General features: G+C 43.4%; 1 protein-coding gene across 1 annotated transcript; it reads left to right on the top strand.

Annotated features, from left to right (window-relative positions):
- Positions 1 to 7466: 7466 nt before the first annotated feature.
- On the top strand, positions 7467 to 20899 carry LOC100754137 (pre-mRNA-splicing factor SLU7-like). Its single transcript, XM_035451410.1, is given in 4 exon segments — positions 7467 to 7562; positions 19023 to 19110; positions 19113 to 20536; positions 20627 to 20899. Coding segments are annotated over 4 exon segments (1881 nt in total).
- Positions 20900 to 21344: the final 445 nt, after the last annotated feature.

Raw genomic sequence — 21344 nt, 5'->3', positions numbered from 1 at the left:
ATTCTTCCATTTGTACATAGAGCATTGGTTTGTCAATCATATGTAGAAAGAGGAAAAAAAAAAGATGTCAGAGAAAAGACCTGTGTGCATAGGTGAGAATGCTGGATGGAAATCTCGGCTCTGGCAATTATCCACAAACACATGCAGATGTGTCAGGCTCTAGATCCATAAGACAATGTAGGACAGTAGGATGGGTATGATGTGACACAACAGGCTAGAGAGTCTTCAGTTAGTATGTGATAATATGGCTCCATAGTGGTTGGTACCCAGGTTGACACAGAATAACTGTGTCCAATCATGTATAACAAAGGTTCATCTTCCACAAATGTCCCAAGCTGCTTTAAACTTTGTGAATCCACAATGCTGTGGGATTCTCATTAATTTACTGGTACCTTGGCTGTTCTGGCTGCTGCAGAGAGAGACAAGACAGAGACAAACCTGAATCTCAAGGTCAGTAATTAAGGCAAGTTCCCCATTTTGGTTCATATATAGTTCAAGCCCAGACAAAAAGTTCTATGAGGAGAGGCTTTTGTTGCTTGAATTCACAATCCGTACCTCCGATTACATTTTTGGAGCATCAGGGTGAACCATATTCATCTGATGACATCATAGGTCCTAGGGAACACTCACAACCAGAAGTCAAGGCTAGTAGATGACTAGGATTCAGTGATCAGATTCCGGTGTTGGGGAACTTGATGAATTGGGACACTGGGTTTTATTGATGGTCTTGGGGACAAGTATATGCCTTGGCTGCTTTAGGGATCAGAGTGCTTTTAGAAATTCATTGCATTAGTTTTACTGGAAATAGTAGGGGACTTTGAGACATTTGGAGACCAATGTGTTTACATAGGTAACACTTGCACTGGAATTCCTGAGTGCTCTGGGACATGGAGATACAACTTGCAGACTTAACTTCCTTGCAGGATCTCTTTTTCAATTTCAATTAGAAAAAAATATCTTATTTCACATATCAATCCCAGTTCCCTCTCCCTCCCATCCACCCACGGATCCCACCCACCAACACCACCCTCCTCCACCCAACTCGCTCCCACTCCCCGTCAATTCTCCAGGGAGAATGAGGCCTTCAGTGATCATCAAAGTCTGTTACAAAATTTGTGGCAGGGCCTAGGCCCTCCCCTGTGTATGTACGCTGGGAGAGTATCCTCCATGGGGAAATGGGCTCCTGTGCATCAGTGCACTAGACTAAATACTGGTTCCCCTGAAAGTGGCCCCATAAACTGCCCAGGCCGCTAACTGTCACCCAAGTTCAGGGCTGTTTTGGTCCTATACTGGTTTCCCAGCTGTCTGTCTGGGAACAATGAGCTCCCCCTTGTTCAGGTCAGCTGTTTCTGTGGGTTTCTCCAGCCTGATCTTGACCCATTTGCTCATCACTCCTCCCTCTGTACAAATGGATTCTGGGAGTTTGGCTCAGTGCTTAGCTGTAGATCTCTGCTTCTCTTGCAGGGTCTTGGGTCATGTGCACACATGTTTCCAAACATGTATATGAATGCAGTTGGAATCTGACTGCACTATGGAGAACTGGGGAATATGGGTCTTACTTTATGTGGTTATGTTTGATCTTTCTTTTTAAGATGTATTTATTTGTTTGTTTGCATTTTATTTATTCATTTTTTATGTGTAGAGAGTTCTGCATGCATGTATCCCTCTGGCCAGAAGAGGGCACCAGATCTCTTTACAGATGGTTGTAAGCAATCATCTAAAAATGTTTTTAGATTCCCTGGAATGAACTCTGAACCTCTGGAAGAGCAGATATTGTTCTTAACCATTGAGCCATCTCTCTAGCCCCAGATTTGCTGGCTCTATTAGGAGATCCCGATGACTGGTGGACGTGGAAGCACACTGGGAAGTGTATGCACTGATCAAAATGTTCTTGCAAAACCAGGTGAAGACTGTCCATTCTTTCCACTGCCTCCTTGGATCATTGAGAAATACTTGTGACTTGGGAGGATTTGAGAAGTCAGGAGACACTGTGGACATGGTGGACTCGAGGTCCTTTCAGAACATTGGGTGACTGGATTTCCTGGCAGGCTAGAGGTTTTGTTACTTAGAAGTACAATGGGGCCTGCAGTCATCTTTAGACCAAGTGAAGTGGGCAGCCCTGGGAACATGAGATCCTGGGATCACATGGGAATTTGGTTCCATTGTGAGATCTTCATAAACTGGAGAAGCTGGAAATAAAAACAGAATTACATCAGAGAAACCCCAAGTCCCTAGCTCCTCCACTCACAGCTCCCTCTCATCTGTTGCAGTCTTAGTAGACAGCATCCAGCTCAGGTCTGTTCTGTTGGGGGAGAACACTAAACAAAGTCACAGCAGTAGAAACAGTACTCTCATCAACACTGTTCTTCTCATTGCTCCTCACTCTGTCCTCATCTGATTCTCAGTGTTCACATCTACAAGGTAAACCTCCAAATACCTCCTGAATTTTTGATGGACTTTCTACCCATCAATCTTCGAATAGGGTGAATTTCAAACTCCAAATATGTATAAATCTCCGGAGTGGTATTCTTTTAGCTCCCTCTTGCCCACATCAAGACAACCCCCACAACCTACCTTTTGTTCATTTCCCTTTATATTTGTGTTTTTGTGTTTCTGCCTCTTGTGTGTGGAGGCCCATAACATAAAAAATGTTTTTAGATTCCCTGGACTCAGATCAACAGACATTTGTGACATTCCTGATGCTAGGAAACAAATTAAAAGCTTCAAGATCAAGTAGCCCACTGTTATTTTGTTATGTGCGTAAGATTTTTGCCAGTACATGAGTGTGTACAACATCCATTTGTGATGCCACAACCCTCATGTGAGATAAAAAGTAATTTTAAAAGTTGAAATAATCTTCTTGGAACAGTTGTGTCTCTGATGCTTATGGTGCACTCATGAGAGCAAGGTTGGGGTCTGAAAGTCCATCTCCACACAAAAAAGATATTTCTGCTCATTTTCCTCTACTCTTTACTTCCTTTGATAATGGAACCTTTTCCTGTTTTCTCTCCTCTTTTTCTTATTCTGCTCAAAAGTGGAGATTGAATCAGAGACATGTTCATAGTAAAAATCTAAAATGGTTTCCTATTCATGTAAATTTACTATCTCCATCCACCCTTTCTTCAAATGAAAATGTTGGTCACATATCCTTATTGACCTCAAAGACGCTCTGTACCACTGGGTGTCCTGGATCTTGCAGTTCTCTTGATTCAGCTTCCCAAGTAACTGGGATTATAAGTGAGATACAGGACAACATTGTCTATATAGAGAAAACCTGTCTTAATTTAACAACAAAAAGAAGGCAGCCAGCATGCAAGCAAGCAAAAAAGTAAGAATTAAAGAAACAAGGAAGCCAAGGAATCAAATTATATACAAAGAAAGAGAGATGACAGCAATAAAAAGAGTGTGAAAGACCACAGAGCAATGAGCTGAGCTGTGTCGCATTTCCTGAAAGAACAGCAGCAACTGGAGGCCAAATTATTTCTGGACAGGAGCCCCAAGACCACAGGAGTCTTATGCTTTGGATAAGGCCCTGTTAGTTTACATGCCCCCTAAGAAAAGAGCATCCAGACATCTGTCCAATAAAGAAAATGTCCTCAAATGGATCCAAAGTGCACCACAAGGTGGCAGGGCCTGCAGGATCTAAGGGCATAGAAAGATGGAGAGGCTGAGAGAGTCACTGAAGGAGAAGACATTTAATGTCACGTAATTGGAGAGTTTGAAAACCAGGACTGATCTAGTCAAGATGGGAAAGCAAAGCTCCTCTGTTAATGAGACATAGGTGGAGACAGCTCGGATGGCTCCCCCAGGTTCCCTTCACTGCTTAATTGGAGACAGAAACCCCAGAAAATGAAAAGACACCTTCTGAGTGAGATTCTTTTCTATTGCCAGACTTCCAGAGCTGTTAAACTTTTACTATCACAGGAGCTGTTGCATGATTATTCCACTATAAAACTTAGAGCCTCAAGAAACAGAATGACAGGTAGAGAGAAAGATGAGGCACTAGTGTCGTCTCTGCTCCCTAGGAAGTCTGAAACAACTTTGTTAAAGCTGGTAATCTTGGTGAGTGTAACCTGGGGATTGTGGAACTCTTGTATCCTTATCCTGCCAGCTAAGTTCCCCAGTGTGCTTCCATGTCCACCAGTGCACAGGGATCTCCTAATACAGCCAGATACTCTGGGGCTGGAGAGATGCCTCAGTGGTTAACAACAGTAACCATTCTTCCAGAGTCCTGAGTTCAATCCCCATCAAATACATGATTGCTTACAACCATCTGTAAGGAGATCTGGTGCCCTCTTCTGGCCTGAGGGGATACATGCATGCAGAACTCTGTACACATAAATAATAAACAAATAAAAAACAAACAAATAAATCTTAAAAAGAAAGATCAACCATATCCACATAAATAAGCCCTGTATTCGCCAGTTCTCCATACTCCAATCAGATTCCCATGGCTTTCATATGCATGTTTGGAAACAGGTTTCCAGATGACTCAAGATCCTGCAAGGGAAACAGAGATCCACAGCTAAGCACTGAGCCAAACTCCCAGAATCCATTTGTACAGAGGGAGGAATGATGAGCTAAGGGGTCAAGACCAGGCTGGGGAAACCCACAGAAACAGCTGACCTGAAAAAGGGGAAGCTCATGGTTGCCAGATGGGTAGCTGGGAAACTAGCATAGGATCAAATCACTCCCTGGACTGGGTGACAGTTAGGCTTGGGCAGTCTATGGGGTCTCTTGCTGTGGAACAAGTATTTGTTCCTAGTGCATGAATGGACTTTGTCAGCCCATTCTCCCATGGAGGGATACTTTCTCACCCTAAATACATAGGGAACGGCCTAGACCCTGCCCCAAAAGATGTGACAGATTTTAATTATCCCCATGATGAACTCATTCTCCCTGGGGAGTTGATGGGGATTGGGACTGAGTTGGGGGGTGGCAGGACGGTGTGGGTGGGTGGGGGGTATGGGAGGATGAGAAGGGAGGAAACTGGGATTGATTTGTAAAATGAGATTGTTTCTAATTTAAATTTTCAAAAAAGGTCCTGCTAGGAAGGTAAATCTGCAAGTTGTATCTCCACGTCCCCTAGTGCACTCAGGAATCCAAGTGCAATAAAGGGTCCAAATTCAACCATCCTATGTGAACACCTTGGTCTGCAAATGTGTCAAAGTCACGTACTATTTTTTTTTTTTTTACTTAGTGAAGTATTTGCTTTTTTAACTTTTCTTTTTTATTTTCATTAGAAAGAATATTATTTTACATGCCAATCCCAGGTCCCTTTCTCTCCCCTCCTCTCCTACCCCCCCAACTAACACCCTTCCTATCCCATACATTTTCTGCTCCCAAGGGAGGGTGAGACCTTCCACAGGGTGTCTTCAAAGACTGTCTTATTCTTTGGGATAGGGCCTAGGCCAACCCCTGTGTCTAGGCTCAGGGAGTATCCCTCTATGTGGGATGGGGTCCATTCCTATGCTAGGGATAAGTACTGATCCACTACAAGAGGCCCCATAGATTTCCAAGGTCTCCTCACTGACACCCACATTCAGGGGGTCTAGATCAGTCCCATGCTGGTTTCCCAGCTATAAGTCTGGGGACCAAGAGCTCTCCTTTGTTCAGGTCAGCTGTTTCTGTGGGTTTCCCCAGCCTGCTCTGAACCCCTTTGTTCATCAGTCCTCCTTCTCTGCAACTGGATTCCAGTTCAGTTCAAGGTTTAGCTGTGGGTGTCTGCTTCTACTTCCACCAGCTGTTGGATGAAGGCTATACGATGGCATATAAATTAGTCATCAATCTCATTATCAGGAGAAGGCATTTAAGGTAGCCTCTCCTCTGTAGTCTCTCCTCTATTGCTTAGATTGTTAGTTGGTGTCATCTTTGTAGCTCTCCATACATTTCCCTAGTGCCTGATTTCTCTTTGAACCTATAATGTCTCCCTCTATTATAATATCTCTTATCTTGCTCTCTTCTGTTCTCCAGGCAACCCAACCTCCCTGCCCCATCATATTTTCCTCACCCCTCTTCTTCTCCCCTTCTCATTCTCCTAGTGCCCCATGCTCCCAATTTGCTCAGGAGATCTTGTTGCTTTCTGCTTCTCCAGGGGACCATATGTCTTTTATGTCTCTCTCAGGGTCCTCCTTGTTTATTAGCTTCTCTGGCAGTGTGGATTATAGGCTGGTAATCCTTTATTCTATGTCTAAAATCCACATATAAGTGAATACATGCCATGTTTGTCTTTTTGTGACTGGGTTACCGCCCTAAGAATGGTTTCTTCTAGTTCTTTTCATTTGCCTGCAAATTTCAAGATTCCATTGGTTTTTGTTTCCCTTCTGAGTAGTATTTCATTGTGTAAATGTACCACATTTTCTGTATCTGTAGGGACCCGTCCCTGCATTCTCCATTACAAGATGGCGCCTGCATCCGGCAGGCACCAAATGTAAACAAGATTATTGCGCAGGCGCTGGGTAATTTTCCATTCCTTGATCTCTGCCTATTCCGTGGCGTCATATGGCCCGATGAACTGCAGCCAGTCATGGGGTGACATGTCCGAGGGGGCGGTTGCCAGCCTTTATTAGGGGACGGGATTCTTGGCTCGGGGTCTCTGCTCTGGTAAGCTTTTGCTCTCCTCTCAAGACGCATTAAAGCTTTACTGCAGAAGGATCCGAATGTCCTGTGTGGTTCTTGCCGGCAAGACTATCGCGCGGGACATCTGGTGCCGAAACCCGGGAACTTGCTAACATTGCCGGCACCACAGAGACCCCTCGGACGGGGCGGATTCAGAACTGCAGGGTGGTAAATTCGGAGAGGTATGTCTTTTCTGGACTTTGGCTTGGGATTGTTGATCTTTTTCACTGTTGTAGCAATCTTGAAGAAGTCCAGAATTACATGTCAGAAACGAATGTAGTGAGAGATGGGGCGCGCCCAAAAATAAAATATAAGGAAAAAGGACCTCCCGGGGTGTCTAGTGACAAGGGAGTGTGTGTAAGAAGAGAAACAGCAACGATTAAGGAAATAGGACCTCCCGGGATGTCTAATGATTCTGTAAATAAGTTTAAAGCTTTAAATCTTGAAAGCTCTGATGACTCTGAAAGCTCAAGAGATAAAGTTTTAGAGGAAACAGCTCAGCTAGGTGAAAAAGAAACAAAAAAGGAGGGAGAGAAAATAGGGGATAACCGGTCACACCCCGGTAAATTTAAGAGACCTGTTAATCCAGCGGGTGTACTTCCATCAGCACCCCCATTATTTGGTACCAACTCCTTTTTACTATTAGAGGAGCGGAGAAAATTGCAGATGGCTTTCCCAGTCTTTGACAGGGGAAAAGGCCGTGCATGTTATTCAACACTTCTTGGAGGCCTGGAATGCCTGGGGAAAGCCTCATATAACGTGCCCATCGCACGCTTAAGTCTTATTTAATCAAACAAAAGGAGGGAATGGGAACATCCTTACCCTCGGTGCCAAGAGTTGCAATATCCATGGCACTTTTTACCCTTAATTTTCTAAACATTGACGCTCAGGGCCATACTGCAGCCAAGCGTCACACCTCAGAACCTAAAAGGCCAAAAGAATTGGTAAAAGATATCTTAACTGGTCTTTGGAGAGGCCCGGATCCTATTCTCATAAGATCCAGGGGAGCTATATGTGTTTTTCCACAGGATGAAGAGAATCCCCTGTGGATCCCGGAAAGACTCACCCGAAGAGCCCCTTCGGACCCTCAAAAGTCGGAACTCCACCCTCTCCCCGGGAGTTGAGAGCCGCTATTATCCAGATTAACTCCTGTCCTTGACGGAGAGATTGTCATCATAGATCGCTTCAGCTGTCTCCTATTTTAAGGAATGGGTGGGGATGGGATTGTTTGGTGCAGCCGTTTGATGCGGATTGGTGTTGCTTCTCTGGCTGGTCTGTAGGCTCAGGGCTCAAACTAAGAGAGACAAGGTGGTTATCGCCCAAGCACTTGTAGCTTTGGAACAAGGGGCTTCCAATGATATTTGGCTAACTATGCTTAAGCAATAGGCTGCTGGCCAGACAGCTCTTGCACACCCGGAGCCTAGGCTCATTGCACAGGGTAGAGTGTCTGGTTTGAGCAGCCCATGAGGGATGTTGAGCAAGGCATCGCACAGAGAGTTGCCCAGTATGCAGGCTTCTCTGGGAGGCATGTTGTCCTGCATAAGGGTTGCCTGCCCTAGTCTCCCTTTCCCAGAAAAACGGCAGAGGACAGGTCGAGAGCGCTTCGGGTCAAGCTAACAGCCTGATGGCGACTATTGTACACAGTCTTAATGTTTGATTGGGAAGGTACAACCTCTGCCTCTATCCCTCAACATTTGGGTGACCTATTTGCTTGTAAAATTATAAAGCCTTATCATTAATTAATAAAAAAGGGGGAGATGTAGGGAGCCGTCCCTGCATTCTCCATTACAAGATGGCGCCTGCATCCGGCAGGCACCGAATGTAAACAAGATTATTGTGCAGGCGCTGGGTAATTTTCCATTCCTTGATCTCTGCCTATTCCGTGGCGTCATATGGCCCGATGAACTGCAGCCAATCATGGGGTGACACGTCCGAGGGGGCGGTTGCCAGCCTTTATTAGGGGAAGGGATTCTTGGCTCAGGGTCTCTGCTCTGGTAAGCTTATGCTCTCCTCTCAAGACGCATTAAAGCTTTACTGCAGAAGGATCCGAATGTCCTGTGTGGTTCTTGCCGGCAAGACTATCGCGCGGGACATCTATCCATTTTTCAGTTGAGGGCATCTAGGTTGTTTCCAGGTTCTGGCTATTACAAATAATGCTTTGATGAACATTATTGAACAAGTGACCTTGTTATATGAATGTGCTTATTTGGGGTATATGCCTTGAAGTTCTAGATAGAGCAGCAAGACAACAAAGGGAGATCAAGTGGATACAAATTGGAAAGGAAGAAGTCAATCTTTCACTGTTTGCAGATGAAATGATAGTTTACGTAAGTGAACCAAAAACTCTACCAGGGAACTCCTACAGCTGATAAACACCTTCAGCAAAGTGGCAGGATACAAATGAACTAAAAAAATTCAGTAGCCCTAATATATATGGATGATAAATGTGCTGAGAAAGAAATCAGAGAAACAGCACCCTTTACTATTGCCACAAACAACATAAAATACCTAACCAGAAAAATGAAAGACCTGTATCTTTGAGTCTTTAAAAAAAGAAATTAAAGAAGTTACCAGAAAATGGAGGGATCTCCCATGTTCTTGGAAAGGTAGGATCAACACAGTAAAAATAGCAATCTTGCCAAAAGTAATTCACATATTCAAATCAATCCCCATCAAAATCTAGCACAATTCTTCACAGACCTTGAAAAACAATTTTCAACTTAATATGGAAAAACAAAAGACCCAGGATAGCCAAAACAACCCTGTACAAGAGCAGAACTTTCAGAAGCATCACTATCTCTGATTTCAAGCTCTATTACAGAGCTATAGTCCTGAAAACAGCTTAGTATTGGCACAAAAATACACAGGTTGACGAATGGAATCAAACTGAAACCCTTGATATTACCCCGCACACCTATGAACACCTGATTTTTGACAAAGAAGCTAAAGCTATACAATGGAATAAAGAAAGCATGGGAACAGGGATTGTCATGTAATTCAATCTTGTTTGTAATTCAAATAAAAAAAGAAAAGCAAAGGAAAATACAAAGTAACATAGTTCTCAGAAGGCAGGGAGCTTGCAGTGTAACAGATTGGATATAGCATGTAAATCACAAAAGTCTCTTAAGATGATAAATAATTAGCTTTTAAAGTTTTTTTAAAATATATTTTTAACTAAAGTAGAAAAAAAGAAAGCATCTTCAACAAATGGTGCTGGCATAACTGGATGCTGGCATGTAGAAGACAGCAGATAGATTCATGTCTATCACCATGCACAAAACTTAAGTCCAAATGGATCAAAGACCTCAAAATAAACCTAGGCACACTGAACTTATTAGAAGAGAAATTAAGAAATAACCCTTGAATTAATTGGTACAGGAGACTGCTTCCTGAACATAACACCAGTAGCACAGACATTGAGATCCACAATTAATAAATGGGACCTCCTGAAACTGAGAAGCTTCTGTAAGGCAAAGGACACAGTCAACAAGACAAAATGACAACCCATGGATTGGGAAAAGATATTCACCAACCCCACATCAGACAGAGGACTGATCTCCTAAATTTACAAAGAACTCAAGAAGCTAGTCTCCAAAACACCAAATAATCCAATTAAAAAGTGGGGTACAGAACTAAATAGAGAATTCTCAATAGAGGAATCTAAAATGGCTGAAAGACACGTAAGAAAGTGTTCAACATCCTTAGTCATCAGGGAAATGCAAGTCAAAACAACTCTGAGATACTATCTCACACCTGTCAGAATGGCTAAAATCAAAAACACCAATGACAGTTTATGCTGGAGAGGATGTGGAGAAAGAACACCCTTCCACTGCTATTGGGAGTGCCAACTTACACAGCCAATTGTAAATCTGTATGGTGATTCCTCAGGAAAATGGGAATTAGTCTACCACAAGATCCAGCAATTCCACTCAAAGTCCCCTACATTATAGAGGAAAGGCAATGCAATTAGTCTCTCAGGGTACTCTGATCTCTAATGAACATCATCAAACCCTAGTGTTCCAATGCATCCAGGTCCCCCAACATTGGGACCCGGATCATTGAATTCTAGTCACCCTTGAGGTCCTCAGTGACTTCTGTTTGTGAAGGTTCCCTAGGACCTCTGGTCTCATCAGAGGAATCTGGTGACCAGCAGATTCACTCTGAAACTCCAGAAAAGTAATGGAATGAATGGACTGTGTACTCAATCAACAAAAGCCGCTCCTCAGAGAACATTTTGTCTGGGCTTATACCCAGGTATGAATCAAAATGGGGAACTTGCCATTAACGACTGATTATGAGAATCAGGCTTCTCTCTATCTGGTCCCTCTGTGCAGCAGCCTGAACAGCCATGGTACTGGTACATTAATGAGAAACCTACAGCCTTTTATATTACTCAATGTTTGATGCAGCATGGAACATTTGTGGAATATTAACCTTTGTATATGCATGACTGTACCCAGTTATTCTATGTCAACCCTGGTACCAACATGCAGCAATATTATCACATACTAACTGAAGCTAGTTAGTTAGCTTGTTTCCCATCATAGCCATCTTAGTGTGTGACCAATTTTATGTAGCTAGAGCCCCACACATCTGTGGGTAATTGTCAGAACCAAGATTTCCATCCAGCATGCTACTGAAGGAACCAGCTTCCCTTTTGGCAGCCATAATGGCCGAACATGTGCTTCTATGACTTTGTCCTAGACACTAGAAAGTCAGATGCCTGTCTCGTGACAAGGAGCCAATCAGAAGTTACCTGGTGGCGCTATGCTTTACGACCCTGGGTGTGCTTTACGGACAAGCGCACAGCAATGACGCTCAGAGCACAGCAACCACCCTGGGAGGGCCTATGGGCCATAACAACCAGGTGACCAATCAACACAGGACAAGCCCTCCAAGCCTGGAGGCACACCAATCGTGAGCCTGTGCGTACCCCTAGACACTCCCCTTATGATGCCCTATAAAGATCTGTGTGCAGCAGCTTCAAACTGTCTTTGCTAGCCATCCGCCATGGTGGATGGGTCAAAGACCTGAGCTAACATGGGGTTAGCTCGTTAAATTACAATAAAGCCTCATGCAATTTGCATCAAGCTTCTGTGATTGGGGTGGCCGAGGTCCTGGGCTAAGATTCTGGAAGCCTGGGCTTTCCGAGGGTCTTACACTACCTATGCACACTGCTCATTCTCTCACATCTGTTTTTTTCTCTTTAAACATCTGATTGAACAACCAATCCTGTAAGTACAAATGAAAGAATCTCCTAATGTTCCAGAAGCACAGCAAGAGATAAGTGTGAATTCTAATGACCTATAGGCATCAACCCATTCCCTTGGTCACCTATTTATCCTTACCTCTGACAATGTAGAGCCCAGAACTCCAGGCAGATATTCTGGAGGCTCTTTTCTCAAAGTGAACTCTAGTTTGGAAAATTCCCTCCTTGATGATCATGCAAGAAGAGTGGAACGTATAGTTAAATGAGGACCTGCTGGATTCTCAATCCCCACGTAGAATTGCAGACAATGGTCAACCCACAGTAGGTGAATCCCAGACTGACCCAGCAGTGACTGAATGTGTAGCCATAGTGGAAGCTTCATCAAGTTCACAACAGAGCAGAAGTCCAAGGAAAATGTTACAATACTCCTACTGAACTTCTGAGCATCTCTGACAATGGATTTTTGAGGATCTGGACACATTGGGAAACTGAGACTTGGAGTTACATCCTGACTCTCTCACCTTGGACAAACAGAAGATGCCTATCTATCAATGCTTCTGTCAATGAAGATTCTGAGAGTCCCAGCACATCCAGGGAGAAGAATTCCATTCCAAATTCATCCCCAGCTTAGAGACTTTCCTCTAAGGTGATCAGAGCAGTGAGGGCACACTGCTTAGTCCCAAAGATAGATTCTGACTTCCCATGGCCCACTGCAGCAGCTTCTGCTAACACTAAGCTGTTGAAGCCACAGCTGAGGAAACAGGAGTGAAGGTGCAGCCTCAACCCAAGCCTCAGTTCCCATTTCAGCTGCAGCCAGAAGTCCAAAGGATTCTCAAAGCTCAGTTTCATCTCCTGAAGAGCTTAGCCTAAGACTCCTTCAAGACCTGGTCACTCATATAGACCTGATGATACATCATTACAATAACCAGTTCCACTTATCACTGTAATGAGAACTCTTGGTTCTGGCCAAGAATTTTTATATCATGGAAGAGGTGGCCTTACAGACAAGTGCCAGGATATTGCAGAATCTGAGGTATTGGGGGAATGGATCCTTCTGTGTGCTAAGGACCTCAGGTCACATCCTGGTGTTGGTGCATAGAGTTCAGCAGCTCAGTCAAGCTTTAGTGTTTGTGCACCTGCCAACTGAAATGTGTTATACTTGAAGACTTATTTTCTTGTTTACACAGAGGGGCTGTGCTGAAGCTCCTAGCACTCCTCCCTCTTCCTCCCAGAATGTAGAGGCTGTAGGCACCTTCCACCACAGCACTCACATAAATTCCTTTATTTTGACACTGAGACTAAATCAATGATGCCAAGGCTTGCAATGAATTTTCTGTGAACTGCTTACTTTTGTCACCTGATTTTTGGGGTTCTAACTGGTAACAGATTTTGACAACAATGAGAAAGAAATCCCACGTAGAATCCTGGGGAAGTGGAGGAGATGATTGTAGCAGCCAGAGGGACCTAGGACACCATGACAACATGGCCCCCATAAGGAAATAACCAGGGCTCACAGGGGATCCCAGAGACTGAACTGACAATCAGTGACCCTGTATAAAATTGAGTAAGTCTCTGTGTGGAGAGATGACTGAGAAGTTAAGATCACTGACTGCACTTCTAAAGGACTGAGTTCAATTCCAAGCACTCACATTGGTCACAGCTACATATAACTCCAGTTCCAGGGGATCTGTCATATTCACCCAGACACAAATGCAGGCAAAACAACAATGTACATGAACAATTTTATTAAAGACCTAAATACGTCCCCTGCATATGTGTTATGGTTGTTTAACTTGGTGTGTTGTGGGACTTCTCACTGTGGGAGGGGGGTGTCTCTGACTCATTTGCTTGCTGCTGGGGACCCCTTTCTTCCTGGTATGATGCCTCACCCTTGCCTGGATAAGACTGCCTGTGGCCAGTCTCACTGAACTGTGTAATGCCAAGTCAGGGTGTTGTCACTGGGAGAACAGCTTTAGTGTGCAGGTAAACAGAGGAGGAGAGGAGCAGAAATCAAGGTGAGGTGGGGAGAAGGGACAGGAGGAGGTGAGGGAGATGGGGCTGCAGTGCAGTGAGAGAAGAATTAAAAAAATGAAACAACTCAACGTGGAGTTTTCTTTTCTCTTTGCTGTCATTTTCTTTCTTACATTTTTGGTTTTGTTTTTGTGTTTTGAGGCAAGGTTACTCTGTTGTTGAGAACAATATGTAGTCCATGTTGGCCTTGAACTGACTGAGATATCCCTGCCTCTGCTTCCTGAGTTCTGGGAATAAAGGTGTGTGCCATTACTGACTGGCTCTCAGTTTTCTTTTTCCAACTAAATTGGGCCAATTTTTGAGGTAAATGAAGTAACTATATACTGTTTTCGTATGTAGTCCACCCTGACCCTGTTGCTTTCAATATGTTTCCTACTTCCTGAAAACCGAGATTGCAGATGTGTGCCAAAGGCTTGTGTTACTGTAAGGTTGTCGGAACTAACTTGTCACCAGTTATAATTTTCATGAAATAAAATGGTTTTAGAGTATACTTTAAAGTGTATCTTACTACTTTGCACTTCAAAACATCAAAGAGAGTGACACACACTTTAATCCCAGAAATTAGAAGGCAGAAAAAAGTGGATCTATATGATTTCTATGACTATGCAGTCTATAGAGTGAGTGACGCCACAGGCTCCAAACCTAAACAGAGAAACCCAGACATAAAAACAAAACAAAACAAATACAGTATTAGAGATCACATTTTGTAACATTTCATTCTGTGGAGAGGTGGCTCAGTGAGTCAGAGAAATTCTTTGTTTACTACGGAAGGGAACTTCATAACTCCCGGTAGCTAGCTTCCAACAATTTATTTGGAACCTCAGTCCATGGGTATCTGAGTCCAACATCTGATCTCCTAAGGTGTTAAGCAGGCCCATGTTGTACACACACATGTGCTGGCAAAAAACTTATGCACAGAACAAAAAAGAGTGGGCTTATGGACTTGAAGCTTCTAATTTGATTCCTAACACTTTCATCAGGAATGCCACAAATGTATGTTTATCTGGATCCAGGGAACCTAAAAATCTTTTCTAAGCTATGGGCCTCAACACACATGAGGCAGACACACAAAAACACAAATATAAAGGGAAATGAACCACGGATTTAAAAAAAAGTCTTAAGCTGGGTGTGGTAGTTCAAAACTTTAATACCAGAATTTGTGCCTGAGTTAGCTACTCTCCAGGTCAGCCTGTCTTTAATCCCAATGACCAGTTGAAAAGAATTATGCCATTCCTTTAATCCCAGTATTTGAGACAGGCAAGAGGAGCTGTGAGTTTGAGGCCAAGTTGGTCTAGAAAGTGAGTAGCAGTATAGCCAGGGCTAAGTAAAGACATTCTGTCTCAAATCGTTCCCTCTTTCTCCTTTTCTCCATATATTTTTGTACCTTTTGCATCCTGGTCACACCATGTAGCTCTAGTTGGCTTGGTGCTCAGACATATTTCTGTATCTGTCACCTGAGTGCTGGGACTAAAGAAATGCTATCCTTGGAATGCTTTGGCCACTTATCCCTGGTTGACCTCAATACCACTCTGCAGCCAGCCTGCTCTCAAACTTGCAATCGTCCTGCCTCAGTTTCCCAAGAAGCAGGGTTACAGGTCTGTGCCCCCTGGACTGTATCCATGCAACCTCTGATAACAATAAGAGGTATGATTATTTCTGTTTCTTGAAAACCAGAGATTTGTGGGGAGTTTTATCTCTTATTTGATTTTCTTTTTCTTTGTGAGGCATGTTCTTGTTTCTCTAGCCAAAGCAGGTTTTGGAGCTGATTTGTAGGTAATCCTGAAGCCTGGCCTGTGAGTCCTGATCTGCCTTCTGCCAAATACCAGGCGAAAACATCTTGTTGCACCAAGGGTATATGTAGGTGCATTACATGCGCCTAACTTTTGTTTTGGTTTCTTGACACAGGTTTTCTCTGTGTATCAAGCTCTGGCTCTTCTGGAACTTGTTTTGTACATCAGGATTGCCGGAAAATCACAGAGATTCACCTCCCTTTGCTTTCAAAGTTCTGGGATTAAAGGCAGGGCCACAAAACCCTGTTTGAATAACTTGCAAATTGTTTCAAAAACTATTTTCATCCACAGGAAAACCCCTACAATGGGACAGCCTGGGGACAGACAGTTCTTAGTGCTTGGAGGCCACATTTGTTTTTTGTTTGCAATCAATGAGACTCCATATGAAGAATAAAAACAGTGGAAAATTGAAAAATAACAGAAACCCAGGCTCACAGTTTTAATGTTAGGTAGTCAGAGGCTCATCATAACATCTACAGATCACAGACCTCTAAGCTGTGAAAAGATAATTTGCCTTCTTAAACAACAAAATTCAAATGGATGAGGTTTAGTTCAGTGGACAAAGTGGGCCATCTTCACCATCAAGGTTCATCTCAACTCATCCAGATCATCATCAAATACAAACAAAGTTCAAGGCCAGTTAAGGATACCTGAGGCCCCACCTGAAAAAATTAGTGGGGTAATGATGGGACATGCCTTAATCCCAGCAGGTGGTATGCAGAGTCATGCTGATCTCATAGTTGAATTTGATTGATCTTTCTGTAGCAGGCTTTGAATCAGTTTGTAGTTGAGCCTGAAGCCTGGCCTGTGAGTCCTCATCTGCTTTCCACCAGAAACCAGGAGAAACAGTATTGTTGTACTAAGCTGGTGTGCCTAACTTTTCTTTTGTTTTCATGACACAGGTTTTCCCTTTGTAACTGCCCTGGCTCTTCTGGAATTCACTTTGTTCATCAACTTGCATCAAACTCACAGAGAATCACATCCTTTTGCATCCAAAGTGCTATGAAAAAGGCAGGTGCCACCAAGCCATGTTTGAATAACTTCTATAATGTTTCAAAATATGTTTTTTTTTTCAGGAAAGCCCGTAAAATGGGACATTATGGGGAGCAGTCAGTTCTTAGTACTTGGAAGCCACATTTGTTGACTCTTTGCAACCAACTAGACTCCACATGAAGAATAAAAATCAGTGGAAAATTGAAAAATGACAAAAAAGCATGCCCATAGTTTTAATGTTAGTTTGATTGAGCCTCATCAATACAACTGCAAGTCAGAGGTCTATGTGAGATGTGAACTGATAATTTGCTTTCTCAAATGACAATATTCAAATGCATGAGGTTTAATTCTTAGTCAGACTTGGCCATCCTCAGCATCAAATCCTTTGTGTGGTGGGCCATGGTGATCATGGTTAATCCAAACTGCTCCAGGTTACCATCGTATACTAAGAATGTTCAAGGACAGTTAATGGTACACATGGTCCTAAAAAATTTATGGGGCAGTGTTAGGATACACCTTTAATCCCAGCAGATTGTACGCAGAGTCAGACATATTTGATAGTTTGAGTGTAGCTTGGTCTACAGAATGTGTGACAGAAGGAAGCAGCAGGAGACATTGGTAAAAGCATACCCAATGTCTGTGGACCTCAAACTCAGTGTCTGTGAGACAGTGGGATCAGAAATTTTTACTAATCAAAAGGCATCAAAGAGTAAGTGTCCTGCCTGAGCTAAAGAAAACCCAAGTCTAGTTCTGTCCTCTGACTTAGATAGGAAAGGATTTCCCACCGAAAATGTGAACATAACCGGTGTTTTCAAGCTTTCCTGACTGAAAGGTAATGGCAACATACACAATTTGTCTATTACCTCCACATGTGGGCGCTAGAATGAGTGCACCAGAACACATACATAATGAAAATATGTCAACACAAACAGAGTGAAATTCTCTGTGTAGTGATGGCCATCCTGGAATTTCCCTGAGGTCTATGTTGCATCTACCTCCCATATCCTGGATGAAAAGTATGTGCCACCTCAGCCTGGATGGTTGATTTTCTTTTAATGAATTAGTTATACTAAAATATGTCATAAATATACTTTATCTTCTGTTTATATTTCACTTAGTATTGGGGATTTATGCAAGGATTTCCCACAAAGATGGAAAAGAGTTCTGTCACTGCCTCCTCAAGCACTGGATTGTTAATTTTGCAATAATTCATTACTGTAGTTCATTTTAATCCTCTGTGAAGGTAACAAAATTTCCTGGGAGTTGACCCATTAAACTGAGATGGGCCATCACAGAGATTTCCAGAACAAACAATAGGACACATGATCTTACAAATCACTGCAGTGTGAAGTGGCAAAACACCCGGGAAACAAGCTAAGGGATGCAATCGACAGCATAGAAGCCAGCATCAGACCTCTGCCCAGGGACTGCATACAGGGGATTTGGGGGAAATGAGTCCTTGGCACATCCTTTGACCTGGGGAGCAGAGGGAGGCTCTGGATTGCCCATGAAGTGGAGCTTTGTGGCGGTAGCAACATGAATGAAATGAGTTATAGCCAGACAGTTGTAATACTTAACTAGTCCTACTCCATCAACAAGGGGTGGCAAAACTGTTAGGGGGATACCCTTCCATCCCAGCATAAAAGAGGCTGAGGCAAGCAGATCTTTTTGAGGTTGAGCCTGGTCTATACAGTGAGATCCAAGAGAGCCAGCCAGGGCTATGAGGAGAAACCCTGTGAAATAAAAAGAGCCTGCTCTTGTGGCACACAACTTTAATCCCCCATTCCAGAGCAAGAGGAAAGCACATGCAAATCTTTGCCATTGAGGACAGCCTGATGAATATAGTTTGTTCCAGGACAGTCAGGGCTACATGGAGAAGCCCTGCCTCAGAAAAGGAAAAAGGGAGGGGTGGCAGCAATCAGAAGGAATAGGAGGACCTTTGGAGTCCTGAGTTGAGACCTTTTAACTGACATGGTCTCCAAGTAGTGAAGGACACATTTTAACTAGGTTCAAGCCCCAAGATTGGGTACTAAGAGGGTGTGGCAAAGGATGCGTTCGAGTTTTGGGTCCTCACAAAAGCAGCAGTGATTATATCTTCTCAATGATGTAAGTCAGCCTCAATTATACAAAGCTCCTAAAGGGTGTAGCTATAGACTGGGTGGGGCCATTTAGTGGGTGGGGTCTGGTGGAATGATGGGGAAAAGTTGCAGTTCCTGGGAGGGGCCACATTGGAAAACTATTTAAGTCAGATCCATGGACTGTGGTTACACACAGCAGCAGCAATCTAGTGAAGACTGGGTTGTATGTGCCATAGGTTGGTCTTAAACTCCTGATAAAACAAAGGATGACCATCAACTTCTGATCCTATATTCACCTCCTAGTTGTTGGATCACAGAGGAAGCCAATTCATCCTATTGGCTACAGCTGTTGACACAGTTAATGCCACACCCATGTCAGGGTCAAAAGAGATGAGTTGGAGGAGCCAAAGAAGATGACCCGAGAAGACCGGAGGAAAAATACGGAGCTAGAAGAACAGAGAAAACTGGGCAATGCTACTGCAGAAGTTGATGAAGAGGGAAAAGATATCAACCCTCATATTCCTCAGTACATTTCTTCAGTTGCATGGTACATTGATCCATCCAAAACACCCACTTTAAAGCATCAGAGAAAACAGCCAGAAAAAGAGAAGCAATTCAGTTCCTCTAGGGAATGGTACAAGAGAGGTGTAAAGGAGAATTCTGTAAGTACCAAGTACGGCAAAGGGGCATGTGAAAATGGTGGGGCCATGACCCACAAGAATGAAGATTGCTTCAAGAGGCCAAGGCGTGTTGGAGCTAATTTCACAGGCACTAGCATCGCTCCAGAGGAGCACATCCAGCCTCAGCTGATGTTTGACTATGGTGGGAAGAGGGACTGACGGAATGCTTACAGCTCAGAAGAGCCTGTGGAAACCGTTGAGGAGTACAACAAACTTTACTTGGCAAAATGAAGTTTGAAAACCCTGAAACTCAAAGAAGAGTTAGCGTCTGGAAAATTAATGGGACAAGCTAATTCTCCAAAACATCAGTGGGGACAAGAAGAACCCAATTCTCAGAAGAAAAAGGATCATAACAGTGAAAAGGAGGATGAAGATAAATATGCAGATGATATTGACATGCCTGGGCAAAATTTCATCTCTAAGAGGTACATTACTGTTCAGAATCTCAGGATTCGAGAAGATACAGCAAAATTTAGAAATTTAGATCCAAACTCTGCCTATTACAATCCAAAAACTAGAGCAATGAGAGAGTATCCTTATGTCAATACAGGAAAGAATCCAGACGAAGTGAGTTATGCTGGAGATAACTGTGTTAGATACACAGGAGACACCTGTTCAATGGCTCAAACACAATTGTTCACTTGGGAAGCCTATGGCAAAGGAACTGAAGTACATCTCCAGGCAGATCCTACAAAACTAGAGCTGCTGTATACGTCCTTCAAAGTCAAAAAAGAAGACTTCAAGGAGCAGCAGAATGAAAGCATCCTGGAAAAGTATGGTGGCCAAGAACACTTGGATGCTGCTCCAGCTGAGCTGCTGTTGGCCCAGACAGACTATGTGGAGTACTCCAGGCATGGGACAGTCATGAAAGGCCAGGAGCGGACTGTGGCCTGCTCCAAGTATGAGGAAGACGTGAAGATCCACAACCACATGCACATCTGGGGATCTTACTGGAAAGAAGGCCAGTGAGGATACAAATGTTGCCACTCATTCTTCAAGTATTCCTATTGCACTGGAGGCACTGGGAAGGAGAGGGTTCACTCAGAGGAGTGTATTATAAATGGTGCAACTGGAGAAGAATCTGTGATGAGACCTCAAACCCTCATGCAGCTGCACCAGGAAAAACTAAACCCTCATGCAGCTGCACCAGGAAAAACTAAACCCTCATGCAGCTGCACCAGGAAAAACTAAACCCTCATGCAGCTGCACCAGGAAAAACTAAAAGAGGAGAAGAAGAAAAAGAAGAGGAAGAAACACCAGAAGAGCAGTTCCCACAGTGACAAGGACAGGAAGCACAAGAAACGGAAAAAGGCAGTGAATGCAGAGGAGACCCGACTTCTCCATGTCAAAGAGATCATGCAGATTGATGAGTGGAAGAGACCTTACAGCAGCATATGTGAGACTCAGGAGCCCAATGAAGAGGAAATGGAGGCCTACAGAATGAAACAGCAGAGGCCAGACGACCCCATGGTGTCTTTCCTGGGTTACAGCCACAGATGATCTACAGCAGGCCAAAGAGCAGAAGGCTAGCTAAAGGTCAAGGTCAGAAGTTAGATAACTTAAAGCCTTGGGAGATGCTGCTATGGCTGAAGGCAGTCAAATGTATAAAAGTTCTATTGATACAGCCAGTCACAAACTGTTTTAAGACCTTATGGAGAAAGTAAGACAACATAAGTAAATTTGGATCTGTTCAAATTTTGGATGCTTGTAATTCTAGAATTAGCTGTAACTTCGGTGTTTCGAGAGCTCCATTATTTTTCAGTTCAACAGACTGATCATAACATAGGCAAAAGGAGAGATGAGACATGTGTGCATGTTCTGTATGTATGGTGTGGCCATACCTTGAATGTATGGTATGTGATTGTAAATGCATGAATGCTGACAAAAGGAACTGCTTAAATTGCCTTGCATATGATTTGCCTCAGATATAGTAAAATAGCTACCA

Source organism: Cricetulus griseus (assembly GCF_003668045.3).
Source record: "Cricetulus griseus strain 17A/GY chromosome 1 unlocalized genomic scaffold, alternate assembly CriGri-PICRH-1.0 chr1_0, whole genome shotgun sequence".
NCBI classification, from domain to species: Eukaryota; Metazoa; Chordata; class Mammalia; order Rodentia; family Cricetidae; genus Cricetulus; species Cricetulus griseus.
The sequence above is the reverse complement of the archived record's forward strand: the minus strand, read 5'-3'. Positions and strand labels throughout refer to the sequence as shown.